A 20,397-nucleotide genomic window follows, 5' to 3' on the forward strand; every position below is an offset into this window, starting at 1 on the left:
CAAGCACATCACTTCGCATTTCATTGTCCTAAAGGAAGCAGCAGCAGGATACCTCTTGGAAATGCCAACTGCCAACAGCTCTCTTGGGACTGCTGTGGATTTTAATTTCTGCTCCTTCACTAACTTAGTGACGGGGGGGGGCAGTTAACAAATATCCCTCTGATTCTCCATTTCCTCATCTGTTAAAGGGGGTTTAAGCCTACCTGCAAAGTTGGGAATGAAGATAGGAAATCGAATCAAAACTGTCCAAGTGCCTGACACAGAGGACAAACTGAACATGTTAGAAATGCTCAAATTTGAAACAAGTAAAACCTTAAGTTTGTACATATTTGTTAAAACAAAGAAACATACAAATATACACGTGCTTCAGAATGCCGAGTCCGCCCACATGGAAACAAAAAACCTGTTCCGAAATATTTGCTTTATATAGAAACACAGTATTCATTCTGTATGAAACCAATTTTGACCATCTGATTTGAACAAATTCTCTCCTCCCAAGGCACTTATTTGAGGGCACACCATTGTAACATAGAACTATCAGCATCATTATTATTTTGCATATTTAATACCATGTTTCTTTCTCCCACATAGAATTATCACCCAATAGAAGTCCCTGAAAGGAACCACAGCATATTCATAACAAAGACAGAAAATGGCCTTCAATGTCTGCTTTCCAATATGATGATTCAACTAAAACAGTCGGATTTCATCAGCTGCAAAATCAGAAAAGTGAAAATCAGCCCCTGTGTGCATCATAGCCATGATCATTCACACCTCTACGAAAAAGGGGAGCAAAGAGAAAGATATCTGTTGCTTCTTACCAGGCTTCTATATAACTAACTTTAAGTTACTTTAAAAAAAAAAAATCACTTATTTAAAAGACATTCTGCTGCCTCTGATGATGCAACCATCTGGGTGTTTTCTCAGGGCCATCCCTGGGCAAGGCAGACGGCGCATGTGAAACGGAAAACAGTAGCCCTTCCTAGACTCCTGGGGTACGTGCACAGGAGACTTTCGGATTTCCAATCTTGGCTCAGTTCAAAGAAAAAAGGGAAGAGTCCTATCCCTGGGGGAAAGAAAAATGCAGCCTACTTCAGGGCATGCCTGACTTTCAGTCCATTCAAGTGTTCACGGCAAGTCCTCCTGGCTCCTCCTTGCAGGATCCCTCTCCTCCATAGACTTCTGTGCAGTCCCTGTGGTCAAAGGGTCTGGGGCTTCCCAAGGAACAACTGTGTCTGCGTATGTTCTGGAAGACAAGCTCTGTCAGCAACCACCTTCGGCCTTCTGGAGCAGATGCCCGGGTTCCAGTGGCTGGAGATCGTGCCCGAAAAGCAAAGACCCAGCAGCCCAGTATGGACGGTCTCTGCAACACTGACGCCGTCTCCACGTAACTCCACACCACTCAAATGTCCTCAGAAATATTAAATCAACTGGACGTGGCTGACTTACTCATATAAAAGGCTTTATAAAATACTCCCTGCTCTTAAAAAAAAAATGCATGTAAACATCACTTCTAAGTCCCTGGCGAACCCTTGAGCCTTTGATCTCCTCTTTCTGACATCTTGCAGTTTTACTTGCTGGGCTTCCTTGGAGGTATCAGTCTTTTTGTTTCTTATTAACGGAGTTCAGAGTCTGAGGCTGCCTCTGAATATAAGCGTGTGGTTTGATTGGCAGAAAGAGTATTATCAGGAGACTTATGATGTGTAAATAAAAATACATGGACCTAGAATAAAACATACACAAAAATTAATTGCACACAAGGATACAAATGGGAAATGTCACACGGATGTGATTCCATCAGTTGCAGTCTGGCAAGTGACTTGCTTCAATCTACCCCATGGAAAACTCCAGTAGGTGAGCAGGCCAGGGATGGACCAAAACCACAGGACTGAGTAGCGCAAACCCATCAGCCCATCTGCTGATAGACCCATAGTGCTGTCCCACTGCCATAAGCAGACTAAGAACATTAATCCCATGACAGCCAGAATCCCCTAATAAATATTCAAAATACAAGGACACACGGGAAAATGCAAACCCTACATTCTGTTCCCCAGACACAAATGCAACTTCTACTTGAGCCGACGTACTCAAGTGTAAGGGGTTCTTCTCGTGTGTGTTAGGAGCCAGACGAATCCAGATTTTCAAAACCTACTCCATAACTCTGAAAATAGCTTTCATCCAGACTAATAAGAAACAAGTGTTGCTTTTAAGTGTGTGGACTTTTATTGCACAAGCGTGGTGTTCAGCACGCCGAGCACAGTGTAGACAAATACCGGGCATATCTGTAAATGCAGGTAATTAGAAACAGCTCACATTTGTACAGTTGTTCTAGAGCCTTTTGGAAAGGCTGAACTTAGACCTTCTCCAATGCTCTTTGATGATCAAAGGAAAAATAATGTTAAAAGGAGGGGGGAAACCCCACAATGGATTCATGTATCATACCTCAGCTTCTGGGATCACAAGTTCAGACACAAAAGAATCCGATAATTCACATAGCCCCTAAACTTGCCCCGAAAATGTCTACATAGTCAAGACTTCTAACAGAAGCTAACACATCTTCACTCACTTATTCTTTCAATAAGCATTTACTCTTTCAGATGTACAAAGCATTAAACTGGGATCTACAAGAAGGCACAGCCCCCATCTCTTTCTTCAGTGGAATGGGAAACAAGACAAGTAGAGGAGGGAAGGGTCAGTAGTCCTCTCCCCCCCACCCACCGAGCTGAAGGACACGTTCCAAAACCCCCAAGTGCATATCTCAAACTGTGGATAGTACTGAACCCTCTATATGTTTTTCCCTATAGGCACCTACCTATGGTACAGTTTCTGAATTAGGCACAGGGAGAGATTAACAATAATAATGAAATAGAACAATTATAACCATATACTGTAATAAGTTATGAGAATGTGGGCTCTTCTCTCTCAAAATCCAGTACAACAGTCCTGTACTCACCCTTCTCGTGATGATGGGAGATAATTAAATTAGTAGCGTGGGGCTACTCCTGACCTTCTGACCTATATACATCAAAAGGAGGGTCATCTGCTTCCAGAGAGCCACTGACTATGCATAACTGAAACCATGGAAGGTGAAACTGGGGATAAGGGGGCTCCTATAATTGAGCCAGCCCCAGGTAAGTGAGCAACTCAATTAGTGTCTAAACCAGAACACGGAGAATGAAAAAGTTCTACAGACAGACGCACTGGCTCAACAGGTGTAAGCTAGAGTTCTCCACAGGCACCCTAGCGCACCTATGTACTTTGTTCTTGCATCCTGCCACAACCCTTCCTATGCGGCCAGATCGATACTGGAACAATTAGATTAAAGCCAAGTATTTTGGGAGTCAAGGGAAAAATATTTCATTCCCTTTGCAAAGTTTAGAAACTTATTCTGACATGGCATATTTTTCTAAAATTTTAAGAAATATTTCATCTTTTTACTATGGCAAAACTCAACATTTATTGAGCACACTAGGGCTGAACTAGGTACCCCAGAGGCACGGATGAATAAGGCATAGCCCCCACTCTCAAGGACTTTGTTATCTGCAAAAATGCCTGTACGAATTCTAACATCCTCACACACTGAATTTAAGAAGGGGTCATCTACTTAAATTAACGTATATGGATTTGCTTTTCAAAATGAGTTCACAGAAAGGTTCTGCTATGAACTAAATATGATGGTATTTGGAGAAGTAGAGGTAATCTGGTCGGGGTGGGGTCCCCATGATGGGATTAGTGCCTTTATAAGAAGATAAACAGAAACCAGAGCCAGAGCTGTCCCCCCCCTCTCTCTCTCTGCCAGGTGAGGGCACAGAGAGAAGGCCAGGAAGAGCGCTTTCAGCAGAAACCGAATCTGCAGGCACCTTGATCTTGGACTTCCCAGACTCCACAACTGTGAGAAAGGTGTGTTGTTGAACTCACTCAGTCTGTACTTAGTCCTAGCACCCCGAGCTAAGACAGGTTCTTTCATAACACATTTACGTGTTCCCTTGAGACTCATTTACAGCTTAAAGATTAGGTAGGAATTTAAAGCTATGAAGGCACGATAGATTGAAAACTAACTCACTTAAAAATCATGTCTGAAATGTAAATGTTGAGCAGTGAAGGACAGGCTGGGAAGGGGATTTGCATACACCTCCCATTCACTGTGGGTTTAGAATTAGTCCCAGGTGGGGAACAGATGTAGAAGGCAACCAGACCCTCCTCCACTAAAAGATAATTCAATTTTCATTTCTTTCATCAGGTTCAGTGATTCTCTTAGGAGAGGCTGAAAACACTTCTTGAGACGCCAACTAGGATCGCTGCTGGCCACATGTGGCTATTAAAAGGAGGTGAAATTGAAAATTCAGTTCCTCAGTCACACTAGCCCCATTTCCAATACTCCGTGGCCACATGCGCTGTGGCTGACACGTCGGCTGGCATTTCTGTCACTGCAGACACTTCGAGGGGACAGAGCTGATCTGGGTAGGGAATGACTGTGTGTGAGAAGAAACGGAAATCTACTTGGGTAACGATTTGATTCTTCCCCTGGAGCCCCTGCGTGTAGGAATCAGCATACTTTAGTCGGTTAAATGCATGTCATCTCAAACAAATCCTTATTTAGCATGACCCTCGGCCAGTTACATTCTTCCCAAGTAGCTTCTCCTGAAGAAATGTTCTTTCTACTGTTCTGGCTGTAAAGGGAACTTTGGGTCTGAAACTCTAGTCCAGCTGAGTTTTGTTCAATTCCCCTGAGCTTCCTCCAGGGATAAACAAGGATAGTGATACCTGCTTCTCTCTCTCTCAGCTCACTGCTGTGTACCAGAGTCGATGTTCTGCCAACACTCTTGGTACTTGGGGCTTCAGGACACAGCTCTCCTCTTAGCACAGGGAGCCTTTTCTATGCTGTTTCCTGTGTCTGGAGCATGGTGCAGAGTGCTCCACCCCACCCGCCTTCCTCCCCTCCTGTCTCACACTACGCCTGTTTCACGCCCTCTGCAGCCCCCAGGTCTTAGCTCAAATGCCACTTTCACCCCAAAGCCGCCCTGGATGTCCAGGCTGAGTCAGATCTTTGTACCATTCACTCAGAGAACGCTCTCAGTGTGTATTTACCAATTTGCCCATTAATGCCTGTCTCCATCAGGCTAGCCCCTCCGTGGGACTGGGACTGATTCCTATATTTTTCTCGCCACTTTATCCCCAGCTTCTAGAACGGTGCCCAGCAAACAAAAGGTATTAAATGGTTTTGAGTTGAATGCAGCCATTTCTGCTATCACGTGAAAAAAAAAAAAAAAATCTCCCATTCAGCAGTACCATGCACTTAAAATACTGGGTCAGACAACTCAAAACCCGTGAGACCCTGTAACCAGAGCACTAAGAAAAACAGCACCTAAGCCGGGCAGATCGCTCGATGTTAAAATGTAGAAGACCAGAGAGGGCAAATATTGGCCAGAGGGCACAGAGACGAGGGGAAGGAAGATGGAGCTGTGTGCAAGGCACGGGGGCGGGGGGGGGGGGGACTGCCTTCAAGGTGGGCATGGAGGAGGAAAACCGGCTGAGAGCCGGGGCAGAGCAGGTGTGTGGGGGGGAAGGGGGCAGGGTACCTCTCAGAACAGGGGGCTCAGTGAAGGGACCTGCAATGTCAATGTTCTTGCTCTAGGGCTGAAGGGGCTCGTGCCCCCCCCCCCTTCTGTAGCAGCTTCACTGAGAGCTCTTGTGCTGAAGATTAGAATTCTTTCCCACTATTCCAGCATCCCTTGTCTAGAAACATCTGTATATAAACCAGCTCAACTTCCACGTTATACGGACATAACTTCTAGGACCTAATTGGTGGTACAGAAACAGACTTCACTAGTATTATATATTTCCTTCACCTTCTTTTCCTATAACCTGGGGTGGGGGGGTGTCTCTCTACTTCCAGGCCTTGCTATCTGTATAGTGAGTAGTAAAAGCTGCTTTGATCATTGCTGACCAGTGCAACAACTACCAGGATCTCCCCACTGATGAACAGGGTATCCTTGCACTGTATGCACTGGAGCCTAGCTACGATTTCAGAATAACCTATAAAAGCCCGTGCAAGCATTCCATACTATAAGTCAGTGTTTTACCAAGTACAGACAATATGCCAGGCACTGGGCTCAGCTCTGCACATTTACATCATTTCAATCCTAAAACGGTGCTTTGTGATAGTTTAGTCTATTCTTAACCTCACGTAGAGGTGAGAAAAGCCAGGTAAGACAGGGTCATCCCTTGCCACAGGTCACACAACCCGTTGCCAACAGAAAAACACTACATCAACCTGAGTGAAACAATAAAAGTAAGCAATAGGTTTACAGTTCCACAGGACCACCGGGGGCTGAAGATAAAGGCCTGACGCCCTTTCCTTCAAGGCCTCTTGTGTCTGGTCTGAGCCATCTCATCCCTCCACCCCTGCAGCTCACACCATAAATCCTCCATGTGCCCATCAGCACTGCCCACGTCTGTCCTGTTCTCAGGATGTCCCCCGAGACTCCAACATAGCCTGACCCTGGGAAAAAGAGGCAAGGGCAGCACATTCACCCTCTAGAGTTTATAATCAGATCTAGCCCTTCAAAATTCATGGTCCTAGCATCCCTTCAGTATGGTAGGAATGTCTGAAAGGCTTCCCGCCAACTTCATTCGGATATCTTGCTATGTGTTTGCTGGGATCCCTGGGATAACCCTTTCCTCCCAGAGCTGTCTATGGACATTTTCATTTCGAAGCTGTATTTAGATATTCTTAATACGGAGTGATCGAGTCACCCACTCCCAGGTCAAACACAGAGAAAACACGAGTGTACGAAACGGCAGTTGAGAACAATGGAAACTCACTTGTAGAGGCTGATGGTTGGCTCAACTGCCAACATAACAAAGGGTGCGACGGTGTAAGAGACGGACAGCTGAGTGACCGCCCAGGTGACCACATCGTACACAGCCTTGAGGGCTCTTGAGGAAAGGAAGTAACGCCTGCAGTTGCTCCGCACCTGCAAGCCAAGGAAGGCATCAGTTTGTGCAGGAAGGCCGTATACTTCAAGAGAGGCGATCAAAAGTACCCTTATGGTTTTCATTATCAAAATATTTATGTCCACTGTAGACAATTGTTCAAAGAACAAAGAACTAAGCAAAAATATTTTTTTGACCTCTCCTTAGAGAAAAGCAGTTTATTAACTTGGCACATATCCTTCCAAGCCTTTCTCTATTTGTACGTATTTGTATTTTCATTGGTGGTACAGATTGATTTTCTAGCCTGTTTTTTCATTTAGTAATGTATCAAAAATCTTATTCCAGGTCAGTAAATAATAATCTGATATAATTTTAATTATGGAAAAGTTAGTTTTGGGGGGTTTTTTTGGTAGGCCTTTTGACATATGGGACTAGATTTGCCTCCAGAAAGACACCTCATTCCCAGATCCAAGAACCAAAGGCCCAGCTAAAACAATGGCTGGCTTAGAGGTAAGTTAGCCCCAAAGCAGGAAAGGCTTCCTGAGGCTGCCTTGGTAGGTTAAAAACTCCTTCTTGGACAACACCACCAATGAAATTGGAAGGATTATTAGAAACTTTTATCAACAGCTTTATGCCAATAAATTAAGCAATCTGGAAGAGATGGAGGCCTTCCTGGAAACCTATAAACTACCAAGACTGAAACAGGAAGAAATTGATTTCTTAAACAGGCCAATTAATTATGAAGAGATTGAAACAGTGATAAAAAACCTTCCAAAAAACAAAACACCAGGACCGGATGGTTTTCCAGGGAATTCTACCAAACATTCAAAGAAAAAATAATACCTATTCTCCTAAAGCTATTTCAAAAAATAGAAACAGAAGGAAAGCTACCAAACTCATTCTATGAGGCCATTACCTTGCTCCCCAAACCAGACAAAGACCCCATCAAAAAGGAGAATTACAGACCGATTTCCCTAATGAATGTGGATGCCAAAATCCTCAACAAGATCCTTGCTAATAGAATCCAGCAGTACATTAAAAGGATTATCTATCATGACCAAGTGGGATTCATCCCTGGGATGCAAGGGTGGTTCAACATTCGCAAATCTATCAGTGTCATAGATTTTATCCAGAAGGAAAAAGCCAAAAATCATATGATTCTCTTGATAGATACAGAAAAAGCATTTGACAAAATACAGCATCCTTTCCTGATTAAAACCCTTCAGAGTGTAGGGATAAAGGGTACATTCCCCAATCTCATAAAAACCATCTATGAAAAGCCTACAGCAAATATTCTCAATGGGGAAAAGCTGGAAGCCTTTCCCTTAAGATCAGGAACACAAGGATGCCCACTCTCGCCATTATTATTCAACATAGTACTAGAAAGTCCTTGCAACAGCAATCAGACAACAAAAAGGGATAAAAGGTATCCAAATCAGCAAAGAAGAAGTCAAAACGTCTCTCTTCGCAGATGACATGATATTCTATATGGAAAACCCAAAAGAATCCACTCCCAAACTATTAGAAGTTATAGAGCAATTCAGTAATGTGGCGGGATACAAAATCAATGCTCAGAAATCAGTTGCATTTCTATACACGAACAATGAGACCGAAGAAAGAGAAATTAGGGAATCCATCCCATTTACAATAGCACCAAAAACCATACGTTACCTTGGAATTAACTTAACCAGAGACGTAAAGGATCTATATTCTAGAAACTATAAATCACTCTTGAAAGACACTGAAGAAGACACAAAAAGATGGAAAAATATTCCATGCTCCTGGATCGGAAGAATTAACATAGTTAAAATGTCCATGCTACCCAGAGCAATCTACACTTTCAATGCCATCCCGATCAAAATACCAATGACACTTTTCAAAGAACTGGAACAAATAGTCCTTAAATTTGTATGGAACCAGAAAAGGCCCCGAATCGCCAAGGAACTGTTGAAAAGGAAAAACAAAGCTGGGGGCATCACAATGCCAGATTTCGAGCTGTACTACAAAGCTGTGATCACAAAGACAGCATGGTACTGGCACAACAACAGACACATAGACCAATGGAACAGAATAGAGAGCCCAGAAATGGACCCTCAGCTCTTTGGGCAACTAATCTTTGATAAAGCAAGAAAAAACATCCGGTGGAAAAAAGACAGTCTCTTCAATAAATGGTGCTGGGAAAATTGGACAGCTACATGCAAAAGAATGAAACTTGACCACTCTCTCACACCATACACAAAGATAAACTCCAAATGGATGAAAGACCTCGATGTGAGACAGGAATCCATCAAAATCCTAGAGGAGAACATAGGCAGCAACCTCTACAACATCGGCCACAGCAACCTTTTTCATGACACATCTCCAAAGGCAAGAGAAACAAAAGATAAAATGAACTTGTGGGACTTCATCAAGATAAAAAGCTTCCGCACAGTCAAAAAAACTAAGAGGCAGCCCACAGAATGGAAGAATATATTTGCAAATGATGCTACAGATAAAAGACTGGTATCCAAGATCTACAAAGAACTTCTCAAACTCAATACGCGAGAAACAAACAAATCATAAAATGGGCAGAAGATATGAACAGACACTTTTCCAATGAAGACATACAAATGGCTAACAGACACATGAAAAAATGTTCAAAATCATTAGCCATCAGGGAAATTCAAATCAAAACCACACTAAGATACCACCTTACACCAGTTAGAATGGCAAAAATAGACAAGGCAAGAAACAACAATTGCTGGAGAGGATGTGGAGAAAGGGGATCCCTCCTACATTGTTGGTTGGAATGCAAGTTGGTACAGCCACTCTGGAAAACAGTGTGGAGGTCCCTTAAAAAGTTAAAAATGGAGCTACCCTATGACCCAGCCATTGCACTACTGGGTATTTACCCCAAAGATACAGACGTAGTGAAGAGAAGGGCCATATGCACCCCAATGTTCACAGCAGCATTGTCCACAATAGCTAAATTGTGGAAGGAGCCGAGATGCCCTTCAACAGATGACTGGATTAAAAAGTTGTGGTCCATATATACAATGGAATATTACTCAGCTATCAGAAAGAATGAATTCTCAACATTTGCTGCAACATGGACGGCACTGGAGGAGATAATGCTAAGTGAAATAAGTCAAGCAGAGAAAGACAACTATCATATGATTTCTCTCATCTATGGAACATAAGAACTAGGAAGATCGGTAGGGGAAGAAAGGGATAAAGAAAGGGGGGGTAATCAGAAGGGGGAATGAAGCATGAGAGACTATGGACTCTGAGAAACAAACTGAGAGCTTCAGAGGGGCGGGGGTGGGGGAATGGGATAGGCCGGTGATGGGTAGTAAGGAGGGCACGTATTGCATGGTGCACTGGGTGTTATACGCAACTAATGAGTCATCGAACTTTACATCAAAAACCAGGGATATACTGTATGGTGACTAACATAATATAAAAAGACATTAAAAAAAAAACAAAACCAACTCCTCCTTGGCCCCGCGTTCAAGATAGAGCCTGAGCTCCATCCCTTCGGGACGCATGAGCAGTATCAGCGCATAAGACACTTCATTACTGAGTTCATTCTCCTGGGAATCCTGTTCTATCAACCCTTTCTACCCCCTACCTACCTCATTTGTGAAAAATATTTCCAGGCCATCTGAAAAGGAAATCAGTGCTTTTATACCAACTGAGATCACAGAGCTAAAGACATCTTCAGGAAGAATACTCTGGATATATTAATAAACAAAATTCTGGTCCTTGTTTTAGTTTGTCCCGGCCATCTGCTCTTTACTTTTATAATCTAAGTAGGTAGATAAATGGGAGAAGAGAAAATGTGTTCTTTGCTACCCATGTACAATATATACTTTATGACTCATGCTGATGAGTGTACTTTTAAAATAATCAATTATCATTCTTGTTCACACATCTATTCTAGCAAACATTCACCTAAGTAAAACAGGAGTTCCGTGGGGAAGGGACTCCTGTTCACTGTCGTATCCCAGTGCCCAGAACCCAAACTGGCACATAGGTGGGCTCCTGAAATATTCATAGAGTACATGAATTCAAGAATGAGTGAACAGCTCTGTTGGGGCTCCTAAATTCACATCCAAACTACGGTCTGACACATGTCATTAAAAATTCCTGGCACTAGGGGCGCCTGGGTGGCTCAGTCGTTAAGCACCTGCCTTGGGATCGAGCCCCACATTGGGCTCCTCCTCTGGGAGCCTGCTTCTTCCTCTCCCACTCCCCCTGCTTGTGTTCCCTCTCTCACTGGTGGTCAAAATAAATAAAATCTTAAAAAAAAAAAAAAAATTCCTGGCACCTGAATAAGGAAAGCCACAAAACACTATTTGACAATCAGCACGCTGAGCTGCAATTAACATCAATGCTTGTCTCATTCTTTAAGGCCAAGCATATTTTTTATGTCTTTATCACCCTGCTCTACAACCAGCAGATGATAGGAACACTCTAGGACAAACTGAAGCCTACCCCCAAAACCTAGAGAACTGAATTTATAAAATTCACGAAGAATTTCACGTAAAGTAATTTACTGGATCAGGCATGATAGCATGAAAAGTTAGAGCAATCTCTAACAACACAGTTCCTACTGGCTGCAGAGACTGATTTCTAAGCTTAGGATAATGAACTGAGAAGTGATGATGAGAATAAGGAAAATGAAGCCTACAGAGCCTCAATTACTAATCTTCATCTGTAATTGGTAGACTTTCTGTTTAATGATTAAAAATGTTTTCACCTCTATAAAGATGGGGCCCCTGGGTGGCTCAGTCAAGCATCCAACTCTTGGTTTCGGCTCCGGTCATGATCTCAGGGTTGTGGGATCAAGCCCCATGTGGGGCTCCGTGCTCAGCATAGAGTCTGTTTGTCCTTCTCCCTCTGCCCCTCCCCCTGACTCACACACTCGTGCTCTCTCCTCTAAATAAATCTTTAAAAAATTTTTTTTCATCTGTTAAGGTATTAAACATTCATTATTGCTAAAATTCCTTTTTGCAAACACCGTCTATAAATAACATGAAAATAGTTCATCATTTTATGACCAAAAATTCCTATACATCGAAGTATTTCTCTAATGGCAAACATAAAGGCATCAGATTATTAAGGAAAAGCTCCTACAACCAAAAGAAGCTTACCGTTCTGGCTGCTACTGTGACGAGGATTCCAGTTAAGAAGGTAAAATAGTATCCAGGATAGACACCATGCCACAAGGCAGACAAGACGAAGGTTAGCACCGTGGGGTACCATGGAACCCGTTCATAGCATACTCTATGAAGACAGGAAGATACGAGTCGCAGGTCAGACATACTAGAAACGTTTACCTACACTTCCATCTTCAGACCACGCAAAAATCACCTGATCAGTCCACTGTCTGTCAGGGATTTCAGTGCCATCCCAGCTGCCTGAACTCCATGTCCTGAATGCTATCAGACAGGCAATTCACAGTCCAATCATTTGGGGAATGGAATATGAAGTTTTAACCTCACGGAACAAAATGATCTAGACACCATCATACTATGTCTACTAAAGTCCAAGTGGTCACTCTACGCAGTAAGAGCTCCTGCCTTGTGAAGCTTACTCCACCAATACCCTGATCTACTGGGAATACATACGGGTAAGTGCCACTAGCACGACGAATGTTAAAATCAGGAGAGCATCTTTAGACACAGATATCCTCATGTAGTCAAAGTTAATTCATCTTTCCAGCCTGGCCCCTATGCCACCTAGCTAGCTGCAGACCCTTTCATCTCTCTTGGCAATGACTCCAGCACAAAATCAGTGTGTCGGCTACATGACTTTTCATCTCTTACAGTGTCCGTTGGATTATAATCCATGAATTTGCTTTAAAAAGTGATAGTGTGAGGATTTAGAACTTGTCTGCAAATACCTTGGAGATCTTTGACTCTTGGTTGTTTATTAAAACAAATTCAATCTACAAAGCACCAATGGCACTTATGTGGTTTACTAAACAAGAGGACCCAAATAAAAAAATAGGAATTCAAATAGTTCACTCCAGCTGTGTATGGGTTGTTAAAAGTAACCGATTTGAACCCAAACTAAGGATTATGGCTCCCTTTTCATATAAAGAAAGAGAATGCATTTGGAGACAGAAACATAGGACTGGGACACCACTTGCAATGTTTCTTTGACATGGGGTAGTTTGCCCAGGTATTTGTTTCTTACCCTCTGTATCTTTTTGTACAAATAAGATATTTCATCTTTTAAATGATGCTTTAATATTTTTTTTTCATTTATTATGTGCTCACGTTGTTCAGTCATCTTAGAACATAAACTCCTACTGGAGACAGGACTCTTGGTACATTGGGATTACCCAATTTACAGAAATAGAGTTTTATGCTAAAATTATTGAAAAAATACGGGGCGCCTGGGTGGCTCAGTTGGTTAAGCATCTGCCTTCAGCTCAGGTCATGATCCCAGGGTCCTGGGATTGAGTCCCGCATTGGGCTCCCAGCTCAGCAGGGAGCCCGCTTCTCCCTCTCCCTCTTTACTACTCATCCTGTTTGTGCTCTCTTGCTCTCTGTCAAATAAGTAAAATCTTTAAAAATAAAAAATAAAAATTGACAAAATTAATAGCAATAATAGGTGCAAATTTTCCAAAATTGCGTGTTCAGATCAACTTCCGGACAACAGTGCATGAGCTTACCTTGGACGTGTTACTATACATGGTCTCTTACCCCCATGTTGTGACCCGTGAAAAACACTGTGGATCAAAAACAGAATCTCCAGCCTGATAGTTTCAGACTCTCCCTGCACTCATATGATAGGAACAGTCACTAGCTAGAGTTTGTTGCTTCAAGGATAGCATATTGTTAGTTCCGTATTAAGTCAACTTTCCAATTTTGGAATGTGTAGGGAAACAAAAGGACGGAGAAGCAGGAACAAAGAACACAAAGTTAAAAAGCATAAATATCTGGGGTACTAAAAAGCTTTTAATACGAGGGATAAATGGAGATCGTCAGTGATTCGATGCTGACATTGACCCTCCTTGACATCTGAGCAATGTACCCTCCTCTAGGGAAGCGGCAGCACAACACAGAGCCTGGCTGTTGGGGCTCTTCTCTAATCCTCATTAGCTGTGTGACTTCGGGCAAGCGACGTAACCTCTCTGTGTTTCACTTTCCTCATCTATAAAATGGGGCTAACTACCAACCACTCATGGGATTGCTATGCAAACTGAAACGAGAGGCTGATGCCCAGGAACGGCACTATGAAGTGCTCCACTGTGACCTTCTCACATCACTACTTTCTACTTTTCCATTTCCAGGGCATAGATGTTACTACAAAACAAAAGTGTCGGGTGACAGCACGACGGGCAGCGCGGCCGCTCGTCTGGTGACTCCCATCTAAACATATCCCAGTGCCATGAGGAATGAGGTCATTTGTATTTTTCTTACCGCTTTAGCCAAGTAGCTGTCTGAATATTCCAGTTTTCTAAGTACATTTTGAAACTTGTGGCAGTCTAGAAGGAAGAAAATAACACCTATCATTAGCTTTAAAAATACCCCAAGTAATGGAAAGTCGTCCCCAGAATTTCCCTGGTGGCAGATGAAATGTGCTATTTCAATAGAGACTCCTCCATCGAGAGTAGATCAGCTGTTCCGTCCTACGCAGGAAAATTTTCTGGTATTTATAAGATTTACTTTGCACCAAAACTTGGCTTGCAAAGTCTTCATTTCCCTCAAAATTTATTTTCAAATTATAGGAAAGGAATGTCTTGTAGGTTTTTCTTCCACTCCGGTTAAAAAAAAAAATTTTTTTTTTCAGTCATCTGAGTTTTAAAACTAAATACTCTAAAAGGGGCTTTGCCACCGGAAAAGTTTAATCATGTCAATTTAGGGCCTTTCTGAGGACAGCCTAAATTTGTCCTCGTTCACTATGTGGCCGTCTATAAACTAGGTCAGTCTTGTGAAGTTATTCTACAAATAGCGGCTCAAGTTCAAATGCTTCCAGTTGTATTTAGAACAGTGAGAGATTTCATGCGTGAAGGGGTCTCAATACCAAAAAGAAAACAAACATCACCCAACTGGTAATGATACGGGTACCAAAGAAGAGAGATTCTAAAATAAGCCATCACTTGAATTTTCTCATTAAATAAAAAAAATTTAAAAATTTTTTTAAAAAAGATCTGATCAAAGGCCGGTAGTAGAAAGCATAAAGCAAATATTCAAGAACCAGAATTCCTAATTGTAGAGGGGCCACTTTTTTCTAGTTCAACGCTAAGAAAATCTTACACCACACACTGGCCTAACATAGTATGTTTGGAGGGAAGGAGAGAGATGGATGGATGGATGGATGGATGGATGGATGGATGGATTGACTGATGGGTAGATAGGGAGATGGAGAGATATCGTATGATGACTTTTTATTTCAAAACCCTGAGGGGTGTTATTTAGGTCTTCTCTGGCTCTTAAAATGTTATATGCACAGCTTCAATGTACCTTAACTAAATCAGACTTCCTTGGTTTTCTTTAGCTATTTGCTCTCAACTCTACTGAACATGCAAAATCCCTCCTTCTGGTTTTCTTTAATAATAAAGATATAACTTAATAGCCTAGCCCTTTACCCTGACCACATACCCACAGTGAAAGGACTGTGTCTTGGTATCCTGGTGGGCTGTAAAGGACATGTATCCACAGCACTCCCAGGCAGCCAGCTGATCCCAGATTTTTGAGGAAGAGAAGAATTTTAGTGGGAAAAGGGAGCAAAGTCCTAACACATTTGGACTCTCTCGGATCGTCATCTGTATAGAAAGGAGAAGCTTGTAGATTATCTACATGGCTTTTCCAAAAATGAGAAAGGTCGTTCTGGAGGCTGCAACTTGGTTTAAGCTATTTAAGATGAAGAGAACCTCTGAAGGTGGCCAATTTAAGCCATTTAAGATGAAGAGAACCTCAGAAGGTGGAGAAAGAACATTCATGTCTCCTCCTGGCCGAATGCCCACCTAACGGGAAGCAGGTGGTCAGTCTCCACCTCCCTGGTTTCTTGCTCTAAATGCATATCCCCTTCCACCCAGACTCTCCAATGGCACCCTGCCTGCCCTGTGGTGGGCAGGAAACCACAACCAACAGCACATCTGAGTCACCTGGCTACAGAATCGGCCCTTCTCTAAGTGAGAACCTTGTCCTCACTTCCTCCCAGCAGCAAGGAGGGAAGGGTCAAACACTGGGCCTTCCACTCCGCTCTGAGGGCTCACAATGCCAGGAAAACCGAGAATGATGGGTCCCAAAGAGCCCACCTCTGAAGATGAGGACATCTTGAGAGCCACGGTCCAAACACAAAGCCAGTGAAAGACAAAAACCACACGGATTCTAGTGGCCTAAAAGCTATGTGCCGTGACCGTTCTTCGTAAAAGCAAACGAATTAGAAATGTTTCAAAAGGAACAGCAGAGAATGCTTGCAATATTAAAAACCTAAATACAGGGGCACCTGGGTGGCACAGCGGTTAAGCGCCTGCCTTCGGCTCAGGGCGTGATCCCGGCGTTATGGGATCGAGCCCCACATCAGGCTCCTCTGCTATGGGCCTGCTTCTTCCTCTCCCACTCCCCCTGCTTGTGTTCCCTCTCTCGCTGGCTGTCTCTATCTCTGTCAAATAAATAAATAAAATCTTTAAAAAAAAAAAAAAAAAAAAAACAAACCTAAATACAGGAGCTTCCCGTCTGTATTCTTGACTGAAGAAAGCAGAACATGAAACAGGAGAAAATGACATTTGTACTTTCTAGTTGAGAGAACAGGAATGTAAACAACAGAAAGATTTTCCTGGCTCTCTTTCAGATTTCTGCATGTCATTCCGTGAACCATTACAACTGTCAAGAAAGTAGGTATCTTTAAAAAACAGGAAAAATCCTAAGACACGGAATGTCCCGGAGGCTGCTGGATCTGGCATTCCCCGATCGCTTTGCCTTGGACCCTCTGAGGAAGAGCTTCCGGGGGTACCACACTCAAAGCAAACCACTTGCTTTATTCACCGTGGGAGCTTGATTGAAAAGCATAATAGACTCACCTCAATTTTCCAGATGTTTAGGTTAGAAAGCAGATCCCAACAGAAATTTCCATTCTTATCCACTCCGCTGAAGCCAAAGCCAGCTGCGTTGTTCACTGCATCAGCTATGGTTTTTAAAACAACACATTAGGATGTGGAACAAAAGTCACATTGCAGCTTTAAAAGATATTAAACGTCTGTCTAGCTTTAAGATTGAGAGATAGGCAGTAGTTTCTCCGTGGAAAAGAAACCAAAACAATTGACCTGGTACCGTTATAAATCACAGAAATCTTTTGGGCTCTTTGGTGGCCTTCATTTTTATTCATTCATTTTTATTCGTTCGTTAGCATTTAGTGAGCAGCTGCTAAATAAAAGGGACCAGGTGCTCCTAAAATGCAAAATGAAAATAAAAGAAAAATGAACCAGCACCGAGCAATAGGATTTAGTGACCAACTTGATGGAAGACGGGAGAAAGGCAAGAAGGTAAGCATAACATCTAAGCTCAGAAGCAGAGACCAGAAGAAACAGGGGAGCCAGGAGACTTGGACAGGTCCAAGAGCTGTCATTAAAGATGGCACGGCATGAACGGATAGCATTAAGTCAGGACGAGAACCAGCTCTGAAGCAGAAATTGGAGCTCATTCTGGACATATTAAGCATGACATGCCAGTAGGTATCAGCCAGGGCTGCCAAGATACGGTTAGAAAAGTCTAGAGCACAAGACAAAGAGCAGAGCTAGAGATGTGAATTTGGGGCCAGCCACCACGGAGACCACACATGGACCCAATTACCAAAGTATCCTACCCATGAAGTCAGTTTGGGATAGCTCCCGCTTCCAACTTTATTCCACTTCACGGAACGATAAGAAAATGTCCCCCTGCAGTGACTATAACATTTCTAATTCCTTAATTATGTGATGTTGTAATCAAATAGAGACCTGATGAAATCAATATACTTTTATGATGACCAGAAGGCTGTCTCTTTTCACTTAGTTCAAGTTAATTCCGTTAGAATATTTTCTTTAAAAAAAAAAAAACTTTAACATCCTAAAAAACCAAATAATCCAATTAAAAAATGGGCAGAAGACATGAACAGATAATTTCTCCAAAGAAGACACTCAGATGGCCAACAGACACATGAGAAGATGTTCAATATCAGTCATTATCAGGAAAATGCAAATCAAAACTGCAATGAAATATCACCTCACACCTGACAGAATGGCTAAATACACACAAGAAAGAAGTGTTGGTGGGGATGTGGAGAAAAAGGAGGCCTCTTGCACTGTTGGTAGGAATACAAACTGGGGCAGCCACTGTGGAAAACAGTATGGAGGTTCCTCAAAAAATTAAAAATAAAACTACCCTGTGATCCAGTAATCACACTACTGGGTATTTGCCCCCAAAATACAAAAATACTAAAAGCTACATGCACCCCTATGTTTATAGCAGCATTAATACAATAGCCAAACTATGGAAACAGCCCAAGTGTCCACCGATAGATGAATGGATAAAGAAGATGTGGTATGCATATACACAATAGAAATTACCCAGCCATAAGAACAATGAAATCGTGCCATTTGCAATAACATGGATGGATCTAGAGGGTTATAATGCTAAGCAAAATAAGTCAGTCAGAAAGAAACACCATATGATCTCACTCCTATGTGGAATTTAAGAAGACAAAGGAAAAACAAGACAAACCAAGAAACAAACTCTGAACTGCAGAGAACAAACTGATGGTTCGCAGAAGGGAGGTGGGTGGGGGATGGGGAACTAGGTGATGGGGATTAAGGTGTGCACTTGTCATGAGCACCGGGTGACGTATGGACGTGTTGAATTACTGCACTGCATACCTAAACCAATAAAACTGTATGCTAACTATACTGGAATTAAGTAAAAAGTAAACCAAAGCACAGCACTTAGACTTAAGGTCTTAGATCTGGGGAGATCTTCAAGAAATCTTTCTTGAGGCTCTAGTCATTCTTCTCCATAGAAGTTCAGGTCCAGCTCCAGAGCGACTTCTGAAGGGTTACTCTCAAGAAAAACAACCTGTTCTGTGTTTGTCCCCTTTCCTTTTGGCATAGCTGGTGATTTAACACTGCTTATCTTATGCTTGGCCTCACTGGGAAATGATCTGGTTTCTTTTTAGAAGGAAGGATGAGAAGTACTGAGAGCCGCTAAGTCATTCTCCCAAGCCGACTGGATGGAAACTCAGTGGAAAACGAAAGGAAAAACTAAGCAGAGGTGTGCCCATTAAGAAATGAAGTTTTTTAAAAATATTTTTTATTATATTGTTAGTCACCATACAGTACATCCCTAGTTTTTGATGTAAAGTTCCATGATTCATTACTTGCATATAACACCCAGTGCTCCATGCAGTACGTGCCCTCCTTAATACCCATCACCAGCCTATCCCATTCCCCCCCACCCAAAGCCCTCAGTTTGTTTCCCAGAGTCCACAGTCTCTCGTGGTTCATTCCCCCTTCTGTTTACCCCCTCTTTCTTCTTCCCTTTCTTCTCCTACTGATCTTCCTACTTCTTATGTTCCATAAATGAGTGAAACCATACAGATAAAAGACTGGTATCCAAGATCTACAAAGAACTTCTCAAACTCAATATACAAGAAATAAATCATAAAATGAGCAGAAGATATGAACAGACACTTTTCTAAAGAAATGAAGTTTTAAATGTGTGGGAAGAAACTGTGAATGACAAGATAAGCTGAAGCAGGAGAAGAAGAGCTCTTTGGGGTCTGTGTTGGAAACGAAAACCAGGGCTGGCCAGACAGTATGGGACCAGCAGCCCTTCAACTCCTTCTCTTACCTCCAGCCTTGTCTAAAACCCAGAACAACTTCTCTTCTGGGTGCCTACGATCTTTCCAGGACTTTATAAAGCACTCTATAAGCATTCTCCTTCGGCACGCCCAGCAGTGTGAAGATGCTGGGTGAGGGTGGGCTCTAGGGGCAGAGCCCCCTGCTTCTGGGTCTCCACTGAGCAACATACTGAACATATGGCCTCGAGAGAGTTGACTAACGTCTAGAAACCCATTCCCTTGAGAAGAAAATGGATATTAGAGTGGTACCTATCTTAAAGCCACGTTGAAAGAATTAAACAAGGCATAAGTGGAGCTCATAGTGCAGTGCCTAGCCCAAGTCAGCACTCAAGAAATGTCAGCTGCTGTTCCCCCTGACCCACTTGCCAAAGCTTAGTGAGGCTAACATTCGGATCACTCAGGTGGTAAACAGTGCCAGGCTCTGAATGCTAGAAAGGATTCTGATCCCACCACCTGAGGGGCTAGGAATCTCTGAAAGACCAAAGAAAAGTCCAGAACAGTGGCTCTCAGGTGTTGGGCCGAGAGGCTAGGGAGTGTGCCTGCTTCCCCCTCGTTCATTCCACCACCACTTATCGGTGACGCGGTTTTGTCTCTGAGCAGTTAGGGGTTCTGAGTTCACCAGCCCCAAAC

The 20,397-nt window shown here is 42.7% G+C and overlaps 1 protein-coding gene across 1 annotated transcript in view; it reads right to left on the reverse strand.

Annotated features, from left to right (window-relative positions):
* Window positions 1-406: 406 nt before the first annotated feature.
* Window positions 407-20,397, reverse strand: part of MBOAT1 (membrane bound O-acyltransferase domain containing 1) — a 108,661-nt gene continuing 88,670 nt past the window's right edge. The window contains exons 9-13 of the mRNA XM_026511569.4: window positions 16,958-17,061; window positions 14,352-14,416; window positions 12,072-12,204; window positions 6,826-6,977; window positions 407-1,723 (exon numbers count right to left, since the gene is read on the reverse strand). Of these exons, the coding sequence (XP_026367354.2) occupies window positions 1,597-1,723; window positions 6,826-6,977; window positions 12,072-12,204; window positions 14,352-14,416; window positions 16,958-17,061 (581 nt within the window). The 3' untranslated portion in view covers window positions 407-1,596. The remainder of the gene's footprint in view (window positions 1,724-6,825; window positions 6,978-12,071; window positions 12,205-14,351; window positions 14,417-16,957; window positions 17,062-20,397) is intronic.

Source organism: Ursus arctos, unplaced genomic scaffold, assembly GCF_023065955.2.
Source record: "Ursus arctos isolate Adak ecotype North America unplaced genomic scaffold, UrsArc2.0 scaffold_31, whole genome shotgun sequence".
NCBI lineage: Eukaryota > Metazoa > Chordata > Mammalia > Carnivora > Ursidae > Ursus > Ursus arctos.